This window comes from Squalius cephalus, assembly GCF_949319135.1.
Source record: "Squalius cephalus genome assembly, chromosome: 22".
Classification (NCBI taxonomy): domain Eukaryota; kingdom Metazoa; phylum Chordata; class Actinopteri; order Cypriniformes; family Leuciscidae; genus Squalius; species Squalius cephalus.
The window spans coordinates 16,625,358-16,646,136 of record NC_137143.1 but is presented as its reverse complement, the minus strand read 5'-3'; the positions used below and the strand labels follow the sequence as shown (position 1 = coordinate 16,646,136).

The 20,779-nt window shown below is 37.0% G+C and overlaps 1 protein-coding gene across 7 annotated transcripts in view; it reads right to left on the bottom strand.

Moving 5' to 3' along the window:
• Positions 1-20,779, bottom strand: part of nlgn1 (neuroligin 1) — a 299,196-nt gene that overhangs the window by 124,222 nt on the left and 154,195 nt on the right. For 6 of the 7 annotated variants that reach the window (XM_079856563.1, XM_079856564.1, XM_079856561.1 and 3 more), the window contains 2 exons: positions 19,930-19,989; positions 14,620-14,772 (listed from right to left, as the gene is read on the bottom strand). In XM_079856563.1, coding sequence (XP_079712689.1) covers positions 14,620-14,772; positions 19,930-19,989 — 213 coding nt within the window. The remainder of the gene's footprint in view (positions 1-14,619; positions 14,773-19,929; positions 19,990-20,779) is intronic. The other variant, XM_079856567.1, reaches the window with a different exon arrangement.

Genomic DNA, 20,779 nt, shown 5'->3' with positions numbered 1-20,779 from the left:
TAGTTGCCATGTAGTTGCAAATAGTTAATTGAATGTGTAACCATTTCACTCATGTGATGTTTACAGAGGAACAAGACAAATATAGTAAATCATGTTGGTAAACTATGAATAAATGAACAACTTGTTCAAGGGTGTTCAAGTATGACAATCTGATTAACCTGATTAACCCAATCAACCTGAAAATTTCCAGCTGTGGATTTGCCTCAAGAAGTTTAAACACAGGCATACTGGGAAGATGCACATAAACGGATTACCAGAAATTAATAAAATGCCATGCGAATTGCGTGCAAAGCATGAAACATACATAAAGTCCCACACCTACACTGGCTTCTTGAGTCGGGACAGCTGCCAGTCATTGGGAATAACACCGTGAATTCAAGCTTGTCGGACAATTTAGGTTTTGTTTTGCTCACATTGGCTGAATTTCGCTTTTCGTTCCTTCTTGAAGAACCGCTATTCATGTGTCAACGATCAGAGCAGAATGCACAAACAGAAAAACACTGATGGGTGACAAATTACGGAGCAAGTTGTTTTTGAATGCGTAGCACTGCATAAACAGAATGCAACATGACTGTTTCAAGCTCTGGCACATGAAAATAATCAAGGATATGTCACCGTGAGCCTATGGGTTGTCTCTGCACATTGTCTCAGCGTACAAAAGACATCACTGATGCCATCTCCGACATCACCATTGCGCTTTGGCAAGAAAATAATATGTTTGACAAATAAAATTATGACTGGCAGACAACTAAACGGCTCGTCTGTAGGCAGGAAGAAATTTCCGTGCTGTCTTGTCATGTATTAACCTCAAAAAAGACGCAGTATGTCCTAACAGCAGCGTTTTACTCGTGTTCTCTCAGAATCGAGGATGACTGGCAGAATGATTGACATAAAGCAATGCTGGATCAGGAGTACGGCAGGATACCGATGTCATTGTGATCGTGCATTGGCACAAAATAACAATCTACATTTTAAGAAATTATGATTGCCAATCTCTGAAAAGACTGGCAGAACAAAGTACGCACGATAAAGAGATGCTTCCGTGCGATAAAAAAAAGGCAAGCTGCTGAAACAAGCAGCATGGGGAAAGTACTTGAGCTCTCTGCCCTCTATGTGTTGGAGAAATGCAAACAAGGATGCTGGGAAATCTGTGGAGAGCCTTAACATCTGTCCACTGGCCAGGGCTGATGTCCTGCCAGCCAACCGCTTCTTTACCCTCTGTAGCAGAAAGGTTTGCCACAAACAATCCCATGTGGAGTCTCAGCAGAGTCAAGGCTCTGTCCTTGAGAAATCCTTCATCCATTCTCAATGAGTGACACTGGGGAGACTTGTTAGTCTTATTAAGACTTATTAGGGATATCAATTGTGATGTACTAATAATAATAAAAAATGTCAATTCGATTGATTGATTGATTGATTGATTGATTGAATTATGATGACTTTAAAATAATACCCAATGACCCGGTTTCACAGACAGGGCTTAAATTAAGCCAGGATTAGGCCGTGGTTCAATTGGGGTATTTGTGTAAATGTGCCTTAGAAAAAACATTACTGGTGTGCATCTTGAGACAAAACAATGGCACTGACACGTTTTAAGATATGTCACTGCAAGTTGCTTTCAGTTAAAATAGCTCAAATGCATTTTATTCTGGGACTAGTCTTAAACCTTGTCTTTGAAACCCGGGAAATGTGTTGCTGTGTCATTGGTCATAATTGTGAATATCCATTAAACAAGTTAACAAGTTAATTGTTACCTTCTTTACCATTTGTCTTATTATATATTTTCTCAAATATTTGAAGAATCTTTTTTTTTATTAGTTTGGAAAATTCCTATCACATGATAAATTATGCATTTTCAACAGTCTTATGTTTTACACTGCCATTCAGGAGTTTAGGGGCGGTTAGGTATCTTAGTGTTTTAGAAAGAAGTCTCGGTAACACTTTAGAATACTGTTCCTTCATTAATGAATAATTACACAGGAACAAACGAGTAACGAATTATTAACATTCTAGTAACTACTATTAACTAACAAGAAACTCTGATTAACAAATTAGTAAGTAATAGCGCTCAGATGAATGTAGTAGTTCACTATTAGCTAATCAAGAACTACTATTTTTTTCATACCTCCCAGAGAACTACTATCTACAGGTTCATAATTAACATGAATAATGCATAATTTATAATAAAAGGTAATGGTAACCCACTAGTAATGACTCAAGTATTACTACATCATTCTAAAGGAACTACTAATTATTTGGATCAGTATTCTAAAGTGAAAAACATGATAACTACCTAATATTGACTGAAGTCATTGTAAGCTTTTGAGATTTTTGTAAGATTTTGAATAGCAATTCCTTCCAATGGATTTGGTAACAATTTAGTCATTACTAGTGTGTTCCCATGATCTTCACTTTAGAATACTGATCCAAATAATTAGTAGTTCCTTTAGAAAGATGTAGTAACACTTGATTCATCACTATCCAAAACCTTACAAAAGCCTTAAAAGCTTACAGTGACTTCAGTCAATATTAGGTTGTTATCATGTTTTTCACTTTAGAATACTGATCCAAATTATTATTAGTTCCTTTAGAATGATGTAGTAACACTTGATTCATTACTAATGGGCTACCATTACCTTATATTAAACATTGTGCATTATAAATATTTATTAACCTGTATATAGTAGTTCTTATAGTCTTCAGTGAGGTATGAAAAATAGTAGTTATTGATTAGCTAATAGTGAACTACCACATCCATCTGAGCGCTATTACTTACCAATTCGTTAATCAGAGTTTCTTGTTAGTTAATAGTAGTTACTAGAGTGTTACTAATGCATTACGCATTTGTTCCTGTGTAGTTATTCATTAATGAAGGAACAGTATTCTAAAGTGTTACCGAAGTCTCTTTTGCAGGAATTTTAGGCAATTAATACCTGTGACGGCAAAGCTGAATTTTCAGCATCATTACTCCAGTCTTCAGTGTCACATGATCCTCCGGAAATCATTCTAATATGCTGATTTGGTGCTCAAGAAACATTATTATTATCACAATTAAAAGCAGTTGCCCTGTTAATCAAAATTAATCAAATCTTTGTGTGTCACTACTGAATCTTAAGTCATTTCTGACATACAGACTGGCAGCTTGGTTTCACACTGGTCGAAATGTTATTTCGAGAGGCACTGCACCAAACAGCACCACAAGGTAACCCGCCTCCATTAAGCACTTTATTAATTTTTCATAAACACTGCTCCCTGAGGACTTGTAATAGGAAAAACTAAGACTGAGCAAAAGCAAAATATGTTGTATGATAGCTAATGAAGGGTATAAATTGATGTAAATGTATACATACATGCAGCTCAGTACTGCAGTAGAACACTCTCTCTATCCAATGTCAGTAGTCTTTAAAGGGGACAGTTACTATACATATGAGAATACGACTCTCAAACGGGCCATAAAATGCACTCTTGGTTCTCAAATGCACATCTCTTCTCCCCCCTTGATCCAGAAAGGGCACTTATAGGCCTGTATGGGCAGTATAAAAAAAATGTATAAATCCCCCTCTTGGTAAAAACTTGAACAGGTATTTCCACCCGTAACTTCGCAAGCTGTGCTACAGATTCGCACGGCTGCAGGAATGAAGATGGATGTTGATGTCCCTGCACCATAGCGACACGTTCCTGTGCGGATACAGGGAAAGAGAATGAGTAATAATCGTAGAGATTAATATCAATGATCCAACGTTCCTATTCTTGATGAGTCTTGTAATTAGAACCAGCAGGGCAGAATGTAAAGCAGCTGTAGCGCCTAAAACACCTGCGTCGTCAGTTTTAACATTTTGTATATTGAACTTTAAGCTTACCGCTCCGTTATTCTATACTTATATTTTTGCCACTAGTGGGGTAGTTGGCACCATTCTTGATTCACCCCACAGCTCTCCTGCCATAATCCTTCATAGCACAATTTTTCCCTAGCAGGGCTGACTAATAATCACTGTGCCGCAAGGGGAAAAGAGATTGACCTTCAAAGGGATTTCTGGATTTTCTGAGGTATTAAGACAATGCTGGATGCCTTTACTAAAATAACACGTTACTCAAGGACAGCAGTCAAAATATTTGTAATAGAGAGAAAAGCGAACGCAGGGACTCAAGGGCAATAATAACGCTCGTGGGTCATTGGATTCACAGCGCACTGCAGACATTACCCGCATGTCTCTATAGGGTAAAAGATTCATGGTTTACTGATGACAAGCTCAGCTGATGTACTGTAGGAAATCAGCCCTGTATGCTTTAAACCTGCATCACAACACAGATCTTAGGGCCCACACACAAGTGATGACATCATGTAGAGTGTTTGTATCAGTGGTAAAATACTACTGTTGATGGAGACAGACAATGATGTTGTAGGCAATTTAGCCCTGTCTTCAATACTTTTACCTTTATTTAGGTCAGTGGGACAATGCAATTGTTATATGATCACACTCTTATTCATTCAAATGCTTTTAAACCATTCAAGCGCGATTGTTGCACTTGACTGAATAACTTTTGTAGCTTTAAAAAGGATTAGTCTATATTTCAAAAATAATTTATGCAGTGAAGACTGTGAGGTGTTTGATAACTTTATTACATTTCTGTATATATCTCACCTGTTAGTCCTATACCTGAAAATCTTAAAGCACTGTTTACAAGGTAACATGGGTCAAAAAAAAACAAAAAATAGAAATATATATATATTTTTTTTTTTTTTTGCATTTTGACAGGGTAAGAAGAAAAACGGTCTGACTGGGTCAATAGAAAAGGTTGCACAGGTAAATGTGGCATTTATTATAATGGGTTTATGTAAAGACTGTTTTAAGTTCACTCAAATTAAAAGTTGTCGTATGTATTAAAGCCTATTAAATGCTTAAATTGATAGCTTTCAATTATGATGTAATGGCTATATTTAATGTCTAAAATTGAGGGGAAAAAATCAATTTCATAGAGGTAGCAGTATTGGTATTGGTGATGCCTTCTTAAATATTTAAAATATAGGGTACTGTCTTTATTTTGTTTCTATATTAATTTGGAGTTTAAATGTAAAATTATTAGAACATAACAATATATTAAAAACTTTCATGTTAGATGTGATTAATCACAATTAATCAGAAAAATGTGCGATTATTTTTTTTTTTTTTTTATCGAATGACAGCACTAGTTATTATTATTTCATTATTATATAAAACAAATATTAACGTATTATTTATAATAATGATATATTTTGTTGAATCAACAAAACTTAATATTTTACTTTTGTCCTCCAAATCAAAGTAATTTGGTGCAACCAAGATGCAGAAACATGCTGGAAAAAATCGAACAGAAAATTACGTCATAAAGATAACCCATACAGACCCTCATGACAGTGTGTCAAGGTCAGTAAGTCTCATAAAATTTTAGATAAAGTGTTTTTAATGACAAGGCAAGGTTAGATCAGATTTTATAATATCATGTGGTGCAACTCCCCCAAAAAACTTTGAGATACTTATGAATCAACAATTCATTATATTTGTAAAAAAAAAAAAAAAAAAAAAAAAAAAAAAAAAAAAATTATATATATATATATATATATATATATATATATATATATATATATATATATATATATATATATATATATATATATAATTTAGAAAATAATTTTTATGTTTATACACACTTCTACTGGATAGTTAGGCCACATGATATTTTAAAGCAATTCAATCTAAAATCAGAATGTAGCTGAGTTCTAAAAACTTTCCTTGCTTTGAAGCAGCTTGTATGAGGAGGAAAAAATCATTCTAGATACACTAGCCATAATATAATTGGCTCACAACGCCATGAGGGGGCCCTGAGCACCAACGGAGGCAATGGGAGTGTCCTGAACCAAATACAACTTCACAAGATTTTAGAATTGGAGATTTCAAACACGCAAAAAGCAGGTAGCTCAGAAACCAGTGGAGTAAATAAGATTGTGTTGAGGCCAAAGAGAATAAACGAAATTACAAGAGCCAAGAAGCTTGGGGCTGGTGACTAGAGATATAAATCTTTATCTGTTCGGGCTACAGGCTAACCTCTGATTAACTGCATTTGAGGGAAATTTACAGCTGTGGATCTCCTCAGCAACCAAATCATAAATGAATCTCAGTGAAGGATTGAGGCAAGTTACAAGGACCAGGATGAATTACTTCAAGGTTCTATGTGTATGTGTTAGTATATGGTGATCTTAATCCTGATAATCGAGCATGTTTCAGTCCACACAAGCTCCATAAACAGACAAGATGGAAAGACCATCAAACCTCAAGGTATTTCAAAATCGCAGAGGGATCATCTAAAGTCCTATTTACAATCTCAACATGAGATGTTAGGCGTACAAGCGACCATACGCACGGGCCCTAGATCCATGTGCAGACCTTTTTAAGTAGAAAAGGCTTATTTCACTTATCTCTTACTTCCAGAGAACATAGGACAGAGAATATCAAAACCCCAAGATAGTCACGACCCCGACTGCTCCCTACAAACGTGCCTTGTCCTGTCTTGCCCTTACTGATAAAAGTCTGGCTGAAATTGCTGACAGAAAATCAGCAAAAAAAAACAACATTCTTTTCCAAGTGTGCCCTGTTCTGACCTCTAAACTGAGTATTTGAGTTAAAAGACTGGTAAATCAATATGGAGGGCCACATTGGCAAGAAATATTGCCTGCAAGGCAACAGGACCTACGGGAACATTTGGTTTACACCACCCAAAAGAATACCACTGATATAGAGGGATAGTTCACCAAAAAAATCAACATTCTATCATCATTTACTCATGTTGTTTCAAGCCGGTATGGCTTTATTTCTTATGTGGAACACAGAAGATATTTTGAATCTTTCAAGTTTTTATCTAATGAAAGTTTAAAACAAATGGGCATTAGACCTAGAGCTGCACGTTTAATTGTATTTTAATTGTGATCATGATTTCTGCTTCTCTCATTTATTAAGCATAACTGCCTGACATATTTGCAATATATGCAAACATGAATCTTGACTACATTGCGGAATAAATGCACTTTTGCATTCTCTGTGCTAGAATACACATTATTTTAGTTGTTTTAAAAGAAAACATTAAGATAACTTTGAATTATTCTAATATTGTAAATTAACCAATTTTAGCAGTTCATAATGTAGAGAAAAATGGTCAAATAAAACTTGCGTAGGAATTGATGTTTTCTTAATGTGTGCTTACCTGAAAAAGCAATGATTCTAATTTTTACTAATTCTAAATTTCTCAAACGAAAACAGTTGATAACCGCAATTATAGTTTTTGAGCAAAATAACTGATTATTTAACCATTAATAGCCCTAATTGGATACCATTGATTTCCACAGTATGGACACAGACATTTCTCAAAATATCTTCTATTGTGTTGAACAAGGTGAACAATCCCATTGGATGAACTATCCCATAAACATAAATGTGCCAAACCAGTTAGGTGGAAGGGGAAAGCATTTCTAGGGAATCTCCATGGGGATTGTAATTGAATGTAATGCATAGGGAGGTAAAAACCTAAGCACCAAACCAAAGATTTGTTCCACCCTCAGAGTTTTACACGCAATCCATCATGGCTCAGAGGGTTCCCTGGCTTTGGTCCTGCAGCGTAGTTCATTTCTAAGGTGTTAAACATGTCCATCTGTTTTCCCCCGGCAGAAGCTACAGCACTGCGTGAATCCCGGCGAGCACCTTGATCATCCGCAGTGGCAGTTGTTCCCTGCCGAAAAGCCCACGAGCGGACCCGGCTAATCTCTGGCTCCATGGCAGAGATGGATGGAGGCACATGGACGCATCCATCTGCTGGTACCCTCTTGCCTAATAGACCCTGCAGTGTAGCTGGGAGTGAGGGTGGTCATCCTGACAACGAGTCCCAGACGCTAGAGACGACTCTAGCTAACTCTGGGTCGTAAATTACTGGAGCTTCAAATGCAACTCGGTTTGAGTTCAATTTCTCTCCCTGATACAGTAAATAAAACACCAAGGGAACAGGTAGTTATTTCACCCTCAAAAATGAAACTCCCTTCCCAAGCTACTCTTGATTTTATTGTTTGGTCCAGAGCTTAATTCCTGTCCGCTCCACTTTACAGTACAATTCCATTTTGCATTCTATGGGTCCTAAACACTACCGTTCAAAATTTTGGGGTCAGTTACTTCTTTTTTTTTTTTTAAAGAACTGAATACTTTTATTCAGCAAATAAACATCTTATAAAATATTGATATTCTTAATTCATTTTAATTCATGAACCTCCAAACTATACATTTTTTAAAACTTATTTCAAAACTTTCAAACAAGGCTTTGTAAAGTCAACATTCAAATTTAAACAAATTCTGCATTCTCTTCGCTACCTCAATTTAAATTGAGCAATCTGAATCTTTATGAATGGTGAATCTGAACCTTTGACATTCCTAGTTAAAAGTACAATTATATGATCAATAAGTTATGACAACGTATGTTTTTACATTGCTTTAACTCATCAAAATAAGTTACAAGTTATAAGTTATAAGTAATAAGTTACAAAATAAGTTACAATACAAGGTTCATCACGTTTTTTAAAGTCAGTTTAATGTAATTTAAGTTGAAATTACTTAAACATCTAAGCTGATTGTTCTGACTTTTCTACAGTGTATGGTTTGCTGGTGCACATCATTCAGAAACAAACATAAGTCTGATGTCAATGGACTCTCATCTGCACTAAAAGTTCTAGTGTAAATCCAGCCTTGTATCTTCCCGATTATTATTATTATGATACTCCACAGAGAGGAAATGCTTTAAGTCCAGGAATGCATGAAATCATGAAGTCAAAGTTCCATTGTAGATTCAACAGCACACCAAATTTGACTAGTTATTAATATCTACATTGAGTCTAGCCTGGAGCAATCCACATGTCAGTGGAACCAGGCCAAAATCAGGATACAAGGAAGAGAGACAGCAAAAGAAAGTGAGAGAGAGACTTTGGAGAAGAGGAGGAGGAGCCGTGAGTGAGTGGGCCCACATGGACATCTGCTGCACTCTTGCAGGCTGAACTAATCCTTTCGGTTAGCGGCGCTCACAGGGCAAAGCCTCTCTGATGGCAGATGTCCTCTGTACTCTGCCGCTTGCCTTTTTGCCCTCTACCAATGCATCCACCCGTCACGACCAATGAGGCCCATCCCTTAGACTAAAGCACGACAAATTACAACAAACACATATCATTCACTGTCTTTGTAAGGTAGCTTGCACACTTGGTTCGATTGCCTGGTCCGAACCCACGTTTGATTGCTCCCCCTCCCCCCTTCCCCCTTCCCCCTTCCCCCTCCCCCCTCTGGATTGTGTTCACATTATATTATTTGGGTCCGAACCACGGTACACTTGCATCATCAAAGCAGCAGCTGTTTACCCTTGTTGCTTGGAAACGATGACACAGGAGAAGGCAAAATGCATAGCGTCAGAGCCTAAAATTAACACTCACCTAGCACCAAATGCGAGTAAAAATCGGCATTGGCGAGTATACGAAACGGTGTCAATCGACAGTCAGCTGGTAACATTTTTATGAATCCTAACAATGCAATGTTGTGAGATCATGAACAAATGTGACATGTGAAAAACTTCTCTTACTGCTCTTGACTAAAAAAACCCATCTAATATGTACAGTGAAGACTACATGCAGTGTTATTTTACATTTGATTACTTACTGATAACTACTGTTAGACCTACCAGAAAAACCTGATAAGCATTGTTTATTTCATTTGTATTTTTTTTCTGATGTATTTATTTGTGCTATTGCTTATAATTTGATTATTTGTTCTTTTTTTATGATTACTCGTCTTTAATAATGTTTTAAATTTACATTAGTTAGGCTAGTACTTTTAACTGCGATATTGAAATTGGAATAGAGAATTGTGAATTTTCACTGTTATCTAAAAATCTGGTGTCATTACTGCCTGTTTCATACATTTTCTGAAGTCACCGGCCATTGGCAGGTGTGGCAAAAAGTTAGCTTTAGGTCCTGCATTGAGTTGCTCACCTCATTATATTTTGGTTTTTAAACCTTTGGTTTTGTATTCAAAGCATCAGCACATAATGGCACTTGCATCTATCTGCTGCAAATGTACTGAGAATGTTTTCAATAATGCGGAAATCCAGCAGAAACGAGATATACATTCTCTCTGCTAGAAGTGCATCAGTCACGCTTATCAATAAAGTGAGTATGAACACTCAAAAACACAGTTTTTCAAATCAAACGTTTAGTACGATTGTGTTCATATCAGTAGTGAACCGTACCGGAGTTCACATGAACTCAGGCACAGTAGATGGGTGCACACTCGAGTTTGGAAAACAGCGTTCACATCATCCAAACGAACCGAACTCTGAAATCAATCAAATCCAACTTTTGCACACAAAAAGTGCTAGTGTGAAAGCATCATAAGTCTAAGCTTTACAAATTATTTTACATAGAAGGAGGAAGAAGAAAAATATATAAATTATATATATATATAAAAAAAAAAGATATATAGGGTTAAACTGACCACCCGATTCAACAACAGCCAGTACTAGCAGCAAGCATTGGAGAGGCAAAATAATGGACGAGGGACGATCCTGCAGAGCTGTTAAATGCTTGTTAAGATTAATAAACACCCTCCAATGAAGCATCTCCCCAGACACACTGCTTCCTGAATAGGGTCAGACATCATACATGCTTCCTTAAAGACCCTGTGGCAGGCTTACACTTAAGCAAGCATATGACTGAGAGAGAGAGAGAGAGAGAGAGAGAGAGAGAGAGAGAGAGAGAGAGAGAGAGAGAGAGAGAGAGAGAGAGAGAGAGAGAGAGAGAGAGAAAGAGAGAGTAGGTGATAGAAGATGCTGAAGGCAAAAAACGTGGAGAGAAAGCAAGAGAGGTGGAGGTTGGAGAAAGCAAAAGACTAATGAAACTGAAACATCATGGGTATTTGTTTCAAGGGAGAAGAAAATTAATAAGCATGATGCAAAACAGCAAACCAATTATTACAGGGTGAGCAATGCGTTGAAGTCTTGACAAAGAAGTAAACAACCGAACTAACCGGCACGTGAGCACACACACCTCCGCCGGCGACTGCATCTGCTTTACACCAGCGCAGCAGCCAACCAACCACACACATACTGACTAACGAGTGCTGATGACTCAAATCAATTTAGATCTGGTTAACAGTTTTACTGTAACTCAGTGAGTCATTCGCGAGCAGAGAGAAAATGAAATGTAATATTTTTAGAAGATATTATGTGGTCTTAATGTGATCTTTTTATTCCCAATAAAAAAAAATGTAGGGGTCATTTTCCTGATAAAAAATAATACATAAACCAGCCTAAGCAAGTTTGGTGGTTTTATCTGGCCATAGCTGGCTTTAGAAGGGTTTTAGGCACTGGAAGACCAGCTAGCCACTTGGACCCATTAAAGTAGTTTTTTAGCAGGTTTCTGTGAAAATCTTATTTGCTAGATTTCGCAAAAGGGTTGCAAAAGGTCACGTATGAACGCATTAAGACTTTAGATGACACCAACTTTGGATCAACATATTGTAAAATTATCCTTATATTGTAATCATTATATACACAAATTGCAATTGCTGCCTAACATCTCTGTTGTGTCTGCTTAAAGGATTAGTTCACTTCAAAATGAACATTCTGTCATCATTTACAGTGATGAAGTTGAAAATAGTTGTTCCTCAAGTTGTTTCAAACCTGTAGGAATTTGTTTCTTCTGCTGAACATAAAAGAAGATCATTTGAAAGTCGTTAAACTAACAGTTGATGGACCCCATTGACTTCCATAGTATTTTTTTTTTTCTACTATGGAAGTCAATGGGGTCCATCAACTGTCTGGTTACCGACATTCTTCAAAATATCTTCTTTTGCGTTCAGCAGAAGAAAGAAATTTATATATGTTTGAAACAACTTAAGGGTGAGTAAATGATGACAGAATTTTGAAGTTAACTATTCCTTTAATTGAATACATGAATGTTACATTGCTGCCATAAGGACATTTTATTTGATACACTCATCTTTGGCTAGTTACAGAAAACTTCCTAAATTGTTACTATGAAACAAGCATTATACAGAATATTTAATTGAATTTAATTTAACTTATCGTTGCTCAGCAAAAATTCATATTTCACTTTAAATATCGCCTAAATTTCGCTAATGTAACCACACATTCACTCTGGAAACAGTCATATTTTCCTTATAGGTATGACGCTTTTTTAGGTTAAAAGAGTTAGGTTAGGATAGTTGCTAAAGAGGATTGGGACACCAGCACTACCAAAAAAATAAATAAAAAATATGATGGTGGCACTCGGTAAAACAGGCCCTTATGCCAGCTGATTAGCTGTCTGAGAGCAGTTTTATTCAGGGGGGCATGACGAGAGCGACTCGCTCCATAAATCTACAACAGTTCTGATAATGACACTCAGACTGTGTGCAGTTCTATAATCCATTAGGCCCTCTCACCATTACAGCACCTTTCCCAGAGGCCGCTCCGGAGCTTAGCCGAACCCCAGACAACCATGAGAAAAACATAGCAACAATAAATTAAGGGTTGAGGCATGCGGGCACATGCTTAAACCGCCTAATGGATTTGTGCGCCTTAGCTAGGAAAAAAAAATAGCCAATAATCAGCAGTGGATTTGTTAAAAAAAAGCTAAGGGCGACTGAGGGAAGATGGCTGCGAACTGAATCATTAAGGGAGAAAGATAACTCTGAGCCTCATTTACCAACGGAGAGATATGCTGTGAAGATTCTGATGCAAATAACTGATGCTAATTTCAGAATCCATGCATTCATTCTTGAATATTTTTATGAAGCACAGACTAACGACTCACACTGACAGATGCCTCATGCCACCAGCATATTAGCATCTGCCAGCACCCTAATACTGGTCAAAATGGTGACTTAAGGCCCGTTCACACCAAGAACGATAACTGCAAAGATAACTATATTAGCAGCCACACCAGCTGACGATATAGTTCTGTTTCTAAGTGCGTGCTTGTCTGCCGCTTTAAATGCTCAAGCTCATTAGGATGGATTCTGATTGGCTGTCAATGTTTTTATTGTTCATCAGCTGGATAAAATCATTCTGAAAGTGATTCCAACGATATCGTTTCTCTGTGCCATTATCGATATAGCTGTGGTGTGAACTCAGCTATTCTTTAATATTGAGAAAGATTTTTAGAACTATATCTTTATCGTTATCGTCCTTGGTGTGAACGGGCCTTTATACTGTGCAGATGTGAACAACTTAATTAAATTGGCAATAAAAACCCTTTTTAAGACTGGCAGCAGCTGCTAATGTGTCTTTAACAAGTCTATTTGAACAAACGCCCCACAAATGAATAAGTACATGAGTTGTAGTGACCTATGACTCTTACTCAATTGACAAGTCATCACTTTGACAGACATCCATTGCATAAGGTGCTATTACCACTGAAGATCAAACTGACCCTGCATCACATTTTCCTCCAATAACCGGGGGATTAAACATGCACTATTTTCATATTTAGGATGTTATGAAGTTGATCAGACTGAAAACTGTTGCTAAGTTGCAGTCAAATGACCCTTAAAAGCACAGATAGGTGTTAAGATGATCAGTGTCATGTCTTTATAGAAGTTAATTGCTACCATCAAAGATTAGAAAAGAATGTTTGCAAAAGCAACAAAGGTTTTTGTGGATTTGTTCTAGTCATTGTACATTAACTCTGGAGACAGATGCATTTCTGCATAAGATGTTAAGCACAGTGAAATAAAACAGGCATCATATGAGTTCATCTATGAGTTTCCATCATTTTAATCTGAAATAATAACTGTCAATCACTGAGGAATTTGTATGTAATGAACACACTGACGGATCTGTCATGAACACAATGATGCATTTGCATAAGAACCTTGCAGACAAATACTGATGAAGCAATCTGAGAAAAGCAGCAACAGCAAAATATACTTCATCAAAATATTTCTGTGCTAAACTGCCTTTGTACGTAACTAAAATAACACTTAACTTTCCTTAATAACCAATGCTTCATATCTAGACAACTGGAATATGGAAAGCACCTCATTGTGAAGAAACTCTCCAAAGCGTATTAATGAATCCAGCACCATTTGCTCGAGGCAATCTCAATCATTAAGTAAAAAAATACACAATTTTATCTCTCTCCACAAATCTGTTGCATTGAAAAATGATAACTGACAGAGGGAGAGGCATAGCAATGGGGAAAGAGACAGAGAGAGACGCACACAGGCTAGAGTTGTTGTATTGCAATTGAAACTGGAAGGTCATAAAGTTTTGATAGTTCCAGTATTTACTATCACCTTAAATCATGTACAACTACAGCAAACTTTTCTATAATAAGTTTTCATTCATGCGTGCCGCTGTGGAGAGCATTGCCACTTCACCCGTTTTATGCTTATGAGCTTGAGGCTATTCACAAGCAACTAAATCATCTTTCACTGGAGGGAAATGTACCTCTGTGGAGAGAAACAAAGCTAGAACAAGCCATTCCGAGGATATCGTATGGGGCACCGACCAGGAAACCTTGATGCATGATGGGTAAAGTTAAGCAAAAATTGAATTGCTTACCGAGCACACCAAGCCGATAGTTTACGGTTATGACGATGACGTTGCCGTAACTGGCCAAGATGCTTCCATCGAACATATTTCCCGTTCCTTCCATGTATGATCCTCCGTGAATGAAAACCATCACCGGTTTGGGGCTCCCACTTTCACGAATGTCTGGAAAAAGGAGGATAGAAACGATTAAATGACAAATTACTGTAGACAGCTGGAAATGCATTCAGAGCTGAGGGCTCCCATTTTGCTCAAATTGGCTTTATTTTTTAGACTTGATTTTAGAAATTTCCTAGGCAATATGAATGTCATGTTCCTGGTGATCGAAAAATGCTCATCACTTTTTTCATTTTTTTTTTTATGATTGCCTTTTTTTTGTTTTGTTTTTCTTGAAGGGCCTGCCAGCAATAAAACGTGGAACTTAAAATGGGCATTTTAATTTCTGAAGTAATCCTTTGAATTAACTACAGATTCAAACGTAACTAAGAAAAGGTTAGAAGGTGGGCAAACTTAAAGTAAGGGGACCTTGTCCGCACTCCCTGAATAGGATCCGCCTGCGCTTCACCTCATCATCTCAGATCCCATTTTTCCTTTAGCAATGGAAATTGCACGCTTTTTAAATTTCCATACATGACTTAGGCAAAGTAATCCACTTTTGGCAAATGGTCTCTGTCCGAGAGGGAGGTATTTTCAAAACACAAATGTGATGCAGATGATAACTTTCGTCTTGCTTGAGGGAGAGTGCCATTTCATCATGGTTGCAAAGCCTTCACATAAATCTCGGTTATTTTATTGGGCAGGCAGGGACCTGCTTCCGGGAGGTCTCGTAACAAGTGAAAAAAAGCAAATGAAAAAAGCAATCATTTTCCAAAACAATTTTCTTAAGGCCCCTAAACAAGACCATCTCTTGCCAAATGTGCACACAATAGTTCTTTTTTATCAGTCAACACAATTCCTCATTTCTCTTCTTGTCTCAGTTAACTCATTCTTGGCATTTCTCGTTTCCTCTTGTAAAATGCTCAAAGTGAGATGTTTTTATCTGTATCATCAGGTGATTCTCATTGCCTTCTCTTCTCATCTCACCCCTTCCGTTTCTTCTTTTTCCTCTTGCAAAATGCTCAAAAGAAAACACACAACGGGTTCGTCTTTATGTCTCTTTGTTGTCTCGTCTTGTCTCAACTCCTCCAGTCATTCTTCTTCATCATCAGGCAAAGTCATTTCTTGTCTTGCCTCTTTTCTTGCCTCATCTCGTCTTCTCTCATGTCCTCTCACCTCGTCCTGTCCAATCTATTTTGTTCTTCTCTTTCCAAAGTGATTCTCACCTCTCCCTTTCCTGTTCCGTCCCACTTTTTCACCTCTTGAAAAGTAGGATTTGCACAAAATCTTTCTTCTTTTAGGCAATGTAATGTCTCATATTGTCTCATCTTGCTGCCCGTCTTGTCTCTTCTTGCCAAATGCTCAAAGCACAGTGTTCTTCTTATTCAGGTGACCAAATGTCTTTCTCATCTCTTTTCTTTTCTTGTCCCATCTCCTCTCTTCACGTCTCCCCTTCTCTCAGCTCCCCTTCCCATTTCCTGGGATTTCCATTTCCTCTTTTAATCAGAGATGTAAGGTCTCATCTTCTCCCATTTCGTCTCACCTCACACCTTTTGTTCTTTTGAAAATGCTTAAAGTGAGATTTGCTCACAACAGTTTTTGTCTTGTCTTGTCTTGTCTCGTCTCATCTTGTCTCACTGGGTTCCTTACTGTAGCATATCTTCTGTTATCCTCAGATGTCAGATTTGGACTTAATGGTTCTTCATTATCAGGCCATATAATGTCTCTTCTCTTTTCTCATCATATCTTGTCTCACCACTTCCTGTTAACGTCTTTTCTCTTCCTGCCAGTGTTGATACTTTGTGAATGAATTGAGTGCTTTGTTAAGCGGTGTTCATTAAAAAAAAAAAAAAAAAAAAAAAAAAAACTCTCAAGATTCAGTTGCTCTTAAGATTTTATTTAAATTAAGCATTAACTAGGTTTTAATATCTTATCATTTTTTTGATCATGAACTGAATGACCCATGAGCCACGGAAGAATGTAAACTAGCCCAGTGAGTCTCTCAGTGTCCAGCAGGAGGGAAAGACAGGAAGTGATTCCTCAGAGAAATGAATACTCCATTGATCCCAGTCTTCATTCAGACTGAAATACTCTTCATCCACAGGCCAGAGTTCATGCGTGTATGCGCACACCAGTTCTTTTGTATTTTCCTCAGTCTTTTATAATGTCATATGTCAAATGTCAACAATAAGTGCAGTGTACCGTGGACTTTCTCTAAAACGTCACTCCTAAACGAAAACATGAACAGAGTTTTTCTGTCACTGTTGAAATGTTGACTATGTTGACTTGCAAACACTAAACTATGTATTTTTGAAAACTTTTTTTGTTTTGTTCATATAATGAAAGTCAATGGGGTCCAATGTTGCTTTGGACCGCAATGACCTCCATTTAATGGACAAAATTGTTCAAATTATGTAATTATATGTTCCACCTAAAAGAGAGTTTGGAATGACAATTTTTGTGAAACTAAAAGCTGGTTACTTAAAATTTAAGGTTAGCTGTGTAAGACTTTTCATTTTGTAAATCCTATTTCTTTGGATATTCGATCTGGCACAATCTAAGACCACATACTTGCATTGTCTCTTGGGCCTTTTGCTACCGATTGCTTACCGAAGTCAATAAACGTTGTACGCTGCATACTAAAGCACCAGATTAATGAATTTGTCAAAAGTGGCTATTGATTTTGGTGATAGTTTGCTTTAGTAAATCTCTAGCAAATAGTCATATCTGGAGAATCCCTTGGCATCTGAAGTTGTTATATGATTGATGATCCTGGGATATGACCCGTATGCAGCTTTTATATCAAAAACAAAAATGTAAACTAATTAGAATGGATATTAATATCTGTGAGTGGGCCACTGATGTGATCAAGCCAATTACTGGATCTATGAAATAAAATCAGAGGAGCTGGTTGGCGAGAACTGTCGCCGATGCCACGGTAACTGGTATAAGCAGTGTGCAGTAATAAGGTAGCGTTATGTCTACATAATTAATGTGCGCTCTGTGTCTCCTCTCAACCCTATCAGCTACAGCTGTCTGAGAGCCAAACGGCGGCCCCCTTCCACTTAGCAAAAAGCATGCGCAGATAGGCCTCAGGAATTTACATAAACGTATTTACTTATATGTTCGCTCTTTTGGGTCCATTTTAACATGAATTCACTCGTACATTCGACTGAAAAGCACTACTGAGGCATTTTCAAGTGAAACAATGATACAACTGTGGTAATTTAAATCAAGCTGTTTTTAAGTAGGCAATGTCAAGAGTAAAGATTTTGCTTGTTTAACTACTGTCTGATTCGGAGATGTTCAGATTCAGTTTGCTTTAACCGTCATCTGATTTTCAAAGAGCTAAGAACTGTGATGAAAGCAGACTTTGTCAGTTTACAATAACCTTGGAGTGTTCTGACACACTGGGTTTGTGTTTCTCTGTTTAAAGTCCTTTTAGTGAATGTTCGAATTCTGTTAACAAGTAAACATTAGTACTGTGGAGTAAATGATTGAAACTAGCGACGCCGCTAACATTTTACTTACTAGCGAAGCCACAGCTACATGTTTCATGTTAGCATGATGTATTTTAGTAAACAAGCTAGCGCAAGCTAAAACACAACAAAAACAAAAGATTAGCACAGCAAAATGCTAAATCATTAGCGTCAAGTTGTATTGTGGAATGGGCCGTGGTAACAATCAAATACATTCTTCTAACTGTTCTGTCACATATGTAGCATTCAAAAGCCATTTATTGATTTAGGTCTTATTTATAGCTAAATATTAAGTTAGCAAGTTTAGCTGTGGTTCATGACTGTTTTATATACTGTAGATTATAGTTTGTTTTGTTTAGAGTAGATCTGCTCAATTATCTATTCAAGGTCAATAGTGCATTCATTCATACTTTTCAGTAGTAGCTAACTATATTGAGTAATTAACAAGATAAGGCTTCAAAATAGATTGATGTAACTGATCGTTCAGCAAAAAAGGTTCAGGCTGAAAGTTTGCCACATTACGAGTTTGAGCAGATCCTCGAAAAGAAGAATTGGGAGCTTTCCACGTGCACACACTGTTGTTACCATCAAAGGAACTGTCGATCACTGGAGACGTCTTAATAGATTCACAGTTTTTGGGAAGCTCTTGATTTTAAGAGGACTTTTCCATTGTAGCTTGATGTTCGGTATTCTCCAATAAGAAGATGGGTGGCTGTGAGTGTCCTGAGAGAAATTCAAACCAGGCCTCTGAAGACACCAAGTCCGAGTCTGATGTCGGCGATGAGTGTTTCCCCAGTATATCTTCGGGCATGCTTAAGAGGATTATTCAGTCGGTTTTCAAGAGAGTTCATGTGAGATACTCTGCGGGATTCTCACTGTATATTTGTGTTGCTGTAATCTTTTGATGTGCAGATCAAAGCGAGCAGGCTCTTTCCTGGTTTTAGCCTGCTCTAATTGGTTCTTATTTCATTTGATTATACAGGAGACAGTCTTCACTGCGCTTCAGTTCTGACAAGAACACGAAAGGAAATGCTTTTATCACATACAGTCATTCAGGGATTATTATCATTAGATTTTGTACCTCTTTTACAGTCTGCAGCCCAGGCATTTAATCGATGTGTTAATTTGTTGTGCATCTGTATAGATTTTTGCACGTCCACTAAACATCGGACAATTAAAAGTCGTCTCAACGGCTGGACAGTAATGACTATTGATGCACAGTCTGATGGAAATGCAGACATGGCGTTTCGGATTCCAGGAACATACAATGTTGCGTAGGAAATTTTTGAAGGGGGCTTCCGGTTAAATTTCGGAAGATTACCAATCTGGGATTTTTTTTTTTTTTTTTTTAAACCAGGGGGTTACCTCAGAATATCTTTTTTTAAAGGCAGAAGGATTGAAAAATCATGCAAAAAAGTGTTAAGAATTAATACTAGGATAATTAGTTTTTTTTTTGTTTGTTTGCTTGTTTCTGGTTTGTTTAGGTGAGATGCAACATATAAAATTAAAAGGAAATGATAATAAAAAATATTCAAGCAAGAGCCTATGAAGGGTTATTTACAATTATGTGTATCTGGAATGACGGGAGACAGGTCACATCAAGCAAAAACGACAAAACACATCCAGCAAAAAACGAGCAAGAAAAAAATCTCCACTCTCAAAAAAGGACAAGAAATTTAAGAAAAACAAAGAAGAAAAAACCGGAGGGTTCCTTGTCATGCATATCAGTTTGGCATCAAAAAAATACCTTCATCCTCAGCACCGTCATTATCAGCTAAATCATCATTCTGTTTCTTTGAAAGAGGACCTAGGATCAAGAATGGAAAAGATGGAGCAGAGAGAAAATACAAGAGCAAACAAGCCTTCAAAAAGTGCTTCAAAGACACAAAGAACTCGCATTGAAATCCTTGGCTTTAAAAACGATACCGTATTTAACCAAAAAAAATTCAGAAGGGAAGATATAAGCTAAAACTGAAATGAAATAAACATTTGTAGAACTACAAAGGAGCAAGATAGAAAAGAAGCTCTGGGCCTTATTTATGTAACAACTCAAAATGAGATATTTATTTCAAGTTGAAAAATATATCTTGCCTACTTATCAAGGGGGCAAGTGTTGTTTTTTACAGGGTTAACAACTCAATGCTGGTTTTTGACAATCAAAAATGTTTAAACATGTTTCCCTAGTTTTTGCATGGAAATAATACACAGAATTTTCCAAACACATTCAACAGCCGATGCACTGCGTTGTTATTTTACACCAGATGTGATCTGCGGGTCATTATACAGATCATAACTTGGCATTTTACATACATGTACTTAATTGATTCTTAAAGGAAATATCTAATTGTGAAATTACTGTACCATGTTTGCAAGTACCATAAGAAAAAATGAATTAATTAATTAATGAAAGAGCATCATATCCATGAAGGGGTTAGATATCTACATGCTCACTGTTTGCTTTTTTATCAGCAAAATAACACAGAGAAGCACAGCAGAAATAAACAACGCAAAAATAACAACGCAAGTCAGAGGCCGGTGAACATAAATACTGTTTTCTGGCTTATTATTTTCAGTAATATTGTTTCAGACAATGCAGG